At 43.9% G+C, this 8,547-nt stretch overlaps 1 protein-coding gene across 1 annotated transcript in view; it reads right to left on the reverse strand.

Moving 5' to 3' along the window:
* The window catches only part of LOC104277905 (ras-related protein Rab-6A-like), a 19,249-nt gene that overhangs the window by 6,561 nt on the left and 4,141 nt on the right, over window positions 1-8,547 (reverse strand). The window contains exons 2-5 of the mRNA XM_009874702.1: window positions 7,738-7,791; window positions 6,318-6,423; window positions 4,159-4,270; window positions 3,042-3,135 (exon numbers count right to left, since the gene is read on the reverse strand). Of these exons, the coding sequence (XP_009873004.1) occupies window positions 3,042-3,135; window positions 4,159-4,270; window positions 6,318-6,423; window positions 7,738-7,791 (366 nt within the window). The remainder of the gene's footprint in view (window positions 1-3,041; window positions 3,136-4,158; window positions 4,271-6,317; window positions 6,424-7,737; window positions 7,792-8,547) is intronic.

Below are 8,547 nucleotides of genomic sequence, written 5' to 3' on the forward strand. Positions count from 1 at the left end.
GCTAGTGAGCAAATAAGACGGCCGAGGAGGTGAAAAAGTTTTAGCCATTACCTTCCCCAAGCAGCACAAGAAATTCAACTTCTACCTTTTAACCCAGGGCCCAGGATTTAAATCTAGGAAGAGAGGACAGCAAGGAAAAAGCATTTTGTCAGCTTTTCCAGACTGCCCAGACAGGCTGCCAAGTGAAGCATGGGTTGCCTGAAAAGTTTTTAATACCAGTAAGTCAGAGTTTTATGTGGGTAAAAACCCAAAGTAAAACACTTGGTGTCCCCAAGTCAACGCATTTCAGCCCTACCAGAGCCGCATGGTAATTGCTAAATCTGAACCTATATTCTAGAGGACAAACAAATGGCTCGTCAACTAGATTCACCTTTACATAAATATTTAATATCCAGCACCAGGTGATCTTAATTTTTACATCAATGTGTTTCATTATGCGCAGTCAAACTAGGGACTTTTATGTCTAAAATAATTTGACACTTGAATTAAGAATCTTGTATGAAAATGAGCTGGGACGGTAATTGTTCTGCAGACTCAGTGTATTATAGGTAGAAGTTATCAGTTACGAGAAGGTCAAATTTGTATTCAGAAAGATTTTTATGCAGGTTATGGGAAGGGTATCCATCCTGCAGTTGCACCCACGTGCTTTCCCACTGTGCTGGGGAAGAATTTATTGGCAGGTTAGTAAAATGAATTTCATACCACCCAACAGAGAAACAGAGAACTAGAAAACCAGTGGTATTAAAAGTCTTACCCTTTTAAAATTGTTTGAACAACCACTTATTAAATAAAAAATGAGTTTCAAATATTCTGCAGTACAGAATAGCTTTGAAGTTCCTGAAAATCCCAGTCCGTGCCTGCAACGCAAGGATCAAAACTCAACGAAAAATCCATTCTTTAGCTCTTTCTGAATAACCAGTCATGTCTTTTGTTTTGATATTTTATACAGAGAACGAAGTCACTTGAAATGTGCCCTCCTGTCCAACTCTGACAAGGCTTCACGCTATATGAAGGACCCACTCGAGCGAGGATGCAGTGAGACGTAACAGCCCCAAGATTTTTAGCTCTGTTAGCGAAGCACGAGAATTACATCTCGGAACAGCAAATCTTTCCATTTAATGCTGAGGGAACTAGTCCCCCAGGTTCCTACCATCACCACTTCATTTTTTTCTTTTTTTTTTTTTTCTTCTTTTTTCTGGAGCGCAATTACCAAATCTATTTCTTCACAGCACTACTCTTTACAGCGCGCAACCTGGCAATTCAAGGCACACACATGGTTTGCCTGCGTCTCCGTTACACAACGACGAATCTTCTCTAGAGGGTGTGCGAGTGAGGCTACAGCTACAGAAATGGCTTCACGCTCCCACAGCCTCATTAGTACAATCCCTGAAAGGCTTTTGGCATAAAACGCAGAAAGGCAAAGTTTTGTTCCTTCATAACGTACTCAATGGAGCTCCTGTCCTTAACGACGAAGGCCGCGGCAGCTCCACAAAGCCCATGTTTTATTAAACGGCAGGATCTTACGCCAAAAAAACAGACTACGGGCAACCCGTACGGGATTTTCCGACTCGCATCTCAAATCATCAGGGCTCCAGCTGGCCCAGAAAGCCACGAGCTACCTTAGAGGCTTGGGCACGGACTTCTGGAAACGTGGCAGCTGCACGGCAACGCCCTTAAGGAAAAAAAGAACACGCAGCTTCATCATCATCATCATCATCATCATCATTCCTCTCCGCGAGGTGGCTGTTCTTAAGTGGACACCCCCTACTCGAAGCAAGCATTAGGGACTCCAGCACAGAACCCAAGCTTTAGTGACAAGCCAGCCTCTGTGTTGTGGCAGGATAATTGGGGGGCCCTGGAACCGAACTCTTTAACGCTCGCTAACGCGCTGAAACGCGGCGCGAAGTCAACACGTCTAATTAGTCCATTATACAGGGAGTCATTTTGCCACTAATAACGAAGAGACATTTTAATAACAGACCCTTTGTCCCCATCTAGACCGCCCAAAGTAATTTATAGCCCTGTTTCAGCAACTCCTGATACGATTCTGTCCGTGAACTATCCACGTAACTACACATATAAAGCACACAGGTGTCTCTAAACATACACATAGGGGTGTGCGTGCGTGGAGACAGCCAAGAATGAACATTTTCTCCATCTTGTGCTGCTGCATTTCCTTCTGCCCTAAGCCCAGGTGCCAAACGCTGACTCCGGGTGAGAAATAGCTGGCTCGCTGAGGAAGCAGTATCCCGCTCTGCACCAAGGCAGTGGGGACGTACAGCTCCAGCTCTCTAGCCAGGATCTGCCAGGAAGCATATTTGCTTACAGAACTAATAAGCTCAAACAAAATTTCTTTCATGTAAACACCAGATCCGTTCCGCAGCGCCACCAGTTCGCGCTTTGCCAAGTGATTTATCTTTTTTAACGCGAGTGCTGAAATTTCATCTAGCGGGTTGGAATTTAGAGCTGTAGCTCATCTCCCAACACAAAACCGAACGTCGTTGCTGTTGCATCAGCTCAGGAGGCGTTTCACCGCTTTCCCCTGATTCAAAAGCAATGCAGCTCTCCAAGAATGTTTGTTCACGCTTCCAGCGCTTTCCGACGGAGCGGGAACATCAGTTTCCACTGTCGCACCGGCCAGTAGAAGCGTTTTAAGCCACCGTCCTCCTCCTCGAGTGGTTTGCCCACGGAATCAATACCAGAAACAGGCCTGTGTATCCCCAACTTTTTGGCTCACGCCAAAACCCCTTTCAATCTAACACCAAATCTGGATGACCAAGAAACCAGGAAGATACGATTCCTTTAATAATTTGTCTTTTCTGAGGGGAAAGAAGTTTCAAGTCATTTGTTGCGAGGTCAAGGGTCCTTCTGAACCTCGGCCAACAAATTCAACTCGGAGATGCTGGTTGCTGTGTGTGGACAACAAATGTCCCTCTGCCACCCACTGCAGAAGTTTCCCAATGTCCAGGGAAGTCCTGCTCCCACGCCAGTGCTTTAACAGAAGTAGTCTTAGGGCTGGTTGTGGCCACCAGGTCACTCACCTGTTTTACATTGTATCCTGCTTTTGCGCTAGTTTCAATGAACATTACATTCAGCTCTTTGGCTTTTCTTTCTCCTTCCTCAATGGACACTTGTCTGGGGAAGAAAACACAGAATTAGGGATAAAAAAAACCCCAAAAAACCAAAATAGACACTTTGAAAATTTAGATTTTTGTCTTCAAGCCAAGGAGATGGCTGCTTCATCACAGTTCTGAAAGCGTTTAATAAAAATGCTATGTAATAAAAAAGTGCCGCTTTTATGTCTGAACAATTAGCAATCGATAGGTTTTAATACCTGATAATAATCACAGCCTACAAAACTCGTTTAACAAAGGAGCGAGTTTAACCATGAATTTTGCCCCTTTTTTTTCCCCTGGCTCGGTATCCCAGACTTGAAGCACTCTGCTACACGTCAAACCCGGAGAAAATTTGGGTTCGAGAGATGCCAAACAAAAATCATGAGGTATCTGAGGGGCATGTGTACGTATGTGTAAGCAATTCTTAACACAAAGTTATAAATCTGAATTAAGGGTCGCAAGTGAAGCTGTTCTGAGGAAACAGGGATTTCGAGCAAACCCAGAGCACTTCCCTCTCACGTTTTTGTTTTACTTCTGTGACTTTTACCTTTGTTAAAAATATAAACAGAGAGCACAATGCAGCAGAAGCTGGAGACGCAGAACTTCTAATAAAAATATCTAAGTTTGCCAATTTAGGAAAATCTCTGAAGGGTCTTAAAAGGGAGGATTGCTTGCACCTCTCTTTTTTTATCTGAACAACCCTATTAAATAATGGCAAATATTCATGTGCAGCTTATTCGTTCACTGATAGGAGGTTGCAGTTAACACTCCGTTCTCTCCTGACATCTGAACAAATTGGTGACAATTTCTCAACTCATTCACAGCAGCGCGCTGGAAATTTCTGCTTCGACAAACGAAAGAAATGGAGATTTCTCTAGTCACAGCATAAAGACAAGCTTGAGCATTTTGGAAAATAAAAAACAAACCACAAAATAACCAACCAAATAAAAAAAAACTCCAAACAAAATCAAGTGTTGACTTTAAAACAGTTGTTTAGGAGAAAACAGGAGCAGATTAAGAAAGGTAAGTTTTTCCTCCGTACCTCTTATCTGCTAGGTCTGTTTTATTTCCCACCAGCATAATGATGACATCGCTGCCCCTTTCCGTTCTGACATCATCGATCCATTTCGTTGTTTGCTGGAACGAGTTTACATCTAACAGAGAACAGCGGAGAGCATTATCACCGCAGGTATTCTTCAGGGATCGCTGGCAAATACAGCTGCAAATCTCAAATAAAAGCTTCGTATTCTCTGCAATCGGCATAACAGGGTGATGAAGAATCAGCGAGTGGAACCCTGAGCCTCCCACAGTGAAGCAGATGAAAATTTTTTTGGCATTAAAGTGGACTAACGCTTCGTTACAGGCCAAGTCGAAGCCAGGGAGTGAACCGAGTTGGTCCGTAACTGGGTGCTGACAGTGTCTAAAATGAGAAGTCTTATCACTGTGCTTTAGACCTGTTTCCCCCTTTTATTATATTGGTTTTGGGGATGGCATAAAATATTGAACACAGCCAACGGGGGTTCATGCGATATCACGACTCGCACAATTACAGCGAGACGTTCCTAGAGCTTCGGTGCTTCTTAAAAGTACTTAATCCCAGCCACACGCTTTGTACAGCTTCATCGGGTTTTCCTTGACAGGTTCAGGGCTTTTCTGATGCACTAGTAACTCCTAATCGTTAGCACAGAACCCAAAATATAAATTTAACCTAGTCCTAGACCTTTTTTCTTAATAGTACGTTCTCAAAAGCTGCAAGGTGAGAATTTCAGGAAGCCATCCTGATCTAACGAGACAGGATGTTGTTTAAAGGATTGCATCCCCTAAGGAAAAACGAGTTTTACAGAAGCCACTGGAGCTCTGTGTTTGCCAGTCCGTCACACAAAGAACATCTGAGTCGCCAAAGTAGTTTTCAGCACTTAAAAAAAGGGGAGGGACGGGACTCTGCAGCGTTTCTTGACATGTATTGATTTTTTTTAACGGCTTCTACTGCATAGTAATAAATCGTACGCTGGGCAGTCAAGACTTGATCACCTGCCAGTGTCTTAATTCTCTTTACCGCTTGGCAATATTGAATTTGCTAAGTCAGTTAAAAAAATCAAATTCGAAGTTCACAGCTAACCTGTAATTTTAGCGATTTTGAACAATCAAAGCTTTTCTAGGTAAAGCCTGTATTCCTCCTCTTATCTTCCAGTATTTATAAATCAAAGGACGAGCACTCTTGCATTTGTATCGAATTAGGAGATTGCTCTCAGTCACTTCTGGTTTAGAACTGAAAGCAGCTCAAAGTTTAGTCCTCCTAACCCAAAATTTCTGTGCTTAGTAAATGCAGAAAGCTAGTAAGTCAGGGGTCTCTGGACCGAGGGGAGGGACAGAAGGAGAAGGGTTGGAGAAGCGCTAACATTTTAGTTCACAAAAAATGTACATACCTTAGTAAGAAATGAAAGAGCAATTGTTAAAGGATAAGGGCTCAGTGGTGAGTTTTACATATTGCAAAAATGTGAAAGTGACGGATTCAGATGAAAATGTGATGTTAATGCACTTTCCCCCCAGACCATGCTCAGATTTTTATATTTTTTGGGGGGGTGAGGGCGGGATGGAGGGTAAATGGAATCAGGCAAGCTACAGCTACCAGTGCACAGTCTCTTAACTGAAGAATTCGGACACCTACGAACATGATTCAGGTGTTTGAGACCAAAAGTCACAGGTGATATTCCAAACAAAAAGAAAAAAAAATTTTAAAAAAGCAGATGAAAGAGGGTAAAGTGCAACAAGACCAGCCAGGACTCAAGGCTTCAGGAGAATGCAAGAGGAAAGGGTTACAAAACGATGTCACTTTAAGACAGTTTGTACATCACAACAGCAGCGATCAGATGGCCAGCTTCGAACTTGACTACAGTAGAAGAACACAATTTTATTTTTTCCATGCCAGAATGAAGAACAAGCAAGATGACTGTGACAGGACATGCAAAGCTAGGCTAAAGGATGAAAGGGGCAGAGTATTAGAAATGCAGAATTCCCCCCACTCACTTGTGATATCATAAACAACAACTGCAACAGTGGAGTCACGAATGTAGCTAGGAATCAAGCTCCTGAACCGTTCTTGACCTGCTGTGTCCCACAATTGCAATCGTACCTAACAAAATCAGTCAAACAAGCAAGAAAAATAAGAAAAGAGGTCAAACCCAGCGCAAATATACCTACTTGTGATATCGTAAACTACTACAGCAGCAGCAGAGTCACGGATGTAACTGGGAATGAGGCTACGGAAACGTTCCTGACCCGCAGTATCCCACAGCTGCAACCTGATCTGTGGGCGGGAGAAAATTAAAAAAGCCAAACTGCCACTAAAAATAAGAGAGTAAATAAATTGTTTGAAAAAAAATAAAAAAAAAATCAGAAACTCATGCAGGAGACGACTGGCGACTGGGAGCAGCAGCACAGCGTCTCCTTCGCAGTGATCTCTCCCAAGCACCAGCAGCAGCCAAACCGGTATACGTGTGCCTAGCTCGGCTTTTTTTTTAAAAAACACACCTTCCCTTCCAAAAGGGGAGAATTAAAATTGCTCAGCCTTCAAGCTGAGGGGACTAACAAGAAAACTAAGGCAAATGTTCACCTGCGGTTCTACCTACGGCAAGTTTTTCACGCTCTGCTGCTATCCTTCCCTCGGGGCTTGCACCCAGAACCCTCCAGCAGCCTGGAGGAACCCGGCCTCGCGCCTTCACAAGGACAAGCTGCTGTCAAAGCGCTGGGAAAGCTACTAAGGGGAGTTTTTCAAAGAGGAGAGAACGCTAGTTATTGCTCCGTATTTAAGCCTTAGCCACACTGCAACGGAACACAGACGAGGTCGAGCGTCTCTTATCACGGAGGTTCTGAAAGAAAAGGCAAGACAGACTAAAAGCAACGCGTCTGGCGAGATGCGCAAGGGCCGCTTCGGCTACGGAACGAACATCTCATCGCTCGAGCGCTTCCAATGCGATCACCGTTACTGGGGGTTTACACAACGCCACGGGCTTACGCAGCACTGCACAATTTGCTTCTGCAAATAGCTCAACGGTTGAATTTCTTAATTAAGAATCTGAGCTCATTTGAAACCACAGGCGTGCTGCCACAGAGGAGCGATTTCATTTCGGGAACTAGAGCTGCACCGAGCTAAGAAACAAGTAGCATCTGTGGATTACTACCGAAGGCAACCTTGCAATATTCAGAGTATCAAGCCAGCTATTAACTAGCAACATTTGGCAAGCTGTGTTTTATCTTTCTCTCTTGTGACATCCAAAACCTAAGGGGTTAAGCACAGTCCTCTTCTCCAAATTCCCACCACTGTGCACCCCTCTAACTACCCATAATCATCTCTTTCTTCCAAGAGGATGATGCCCTAGCATCTTCTGCCGCTTGTAAAATGGCAACTCCTGAGCCCTCCACAGAGGAACCGAACAGCGATTTCCCATTTTCCCAACGAGAGAAGGGAAGTGCCTGCAGAGAACACTCTGGAAGCAGCTGGTAGATGAAGGCTCAGCCTGTGCTTCCAAGGGATCTCAGAACCACGGGCTGCACAGTTACGACAGATGCTGATCCTCAATTCCCACCGCGCACAGAGAAGCGCAACAAAAATCTTACTCACTGTTCGATCCTCCAAATACATGGTTTTCGATAAGAAGTCAATGCCAATCGTCGCCTGTAAGAAAAAATTAAAAAGCACCCTCTTAATAAAAAGTCACAACAACCATCACGATTTTCAGGGGAGCAAGCGTTACTGCCACATCAGAATTCAGCATCTGTAAGGAAAATATATGTTGGCTTCCTTGCTTTCAAGATATAGCTCTACCTCTAAGTAAGATTCAATAAGCTGGCTCCTTAATGTCCATAACCAGAACGATATCAAAGCACAACAAGTCATTAATCTTAACTTCAGCTCATGCACATTGACAGTTTAATCCACACAATCACAGGATTTTTACCTGTACGACCTAAGTTGGTGTCCATCAGTTGAACCAGGAGACCTGGGCACACTCTGTTCCTCCTGACAGCCCAACACCTTAACGTACCTTAACTTTAAACCTTTTTCGTTAAGGCTAGAGTGGATATCTTCACACCTTCTCCAACACAGGGCCCTCCACAATTAGTAAAGCTCAGTTAACACTAAAGCTCAGTTAATACTAAAGCTCAGTTAACACTAAAGCTCACTGCGGCGTAACTGCATCCAATTTTTTCGACACTAGTGGGAGCTTCACGTAGAACATCTTTACACGCGTTGAAGAGAAAGAGCGAAGCACTGCTAAGCGCTATCGAGAGCTGCTCCTTAAGTAGACCTTCAGCCCATTTTTCAAAGGTGCAGTGAGGGCAAATCCAAGCTCTAGAACTTCATCTGCAGCAGGGATACGATGAAGCTGAGCTCTTGGGGTTGTAAAGGCTGCCCCGGCTTCAGGAGGGA

This window comes from Apaloderma vittatum, unplaced genomic scaffold (genome assembly GCF_000703405.1).
Source record: "Apaloderma vittatum isolate BGI_N311 unplaced genomic scaffold, ASM70340v1 scaffold8828, whole genome shotgun sequence".
NCBI classification, from domain to species: Eukaryota; Metazoa; Chordata; class Aves; order Trogoniformes; family Trogonidae; genus Apaloderma; species Apaloderma vittatum.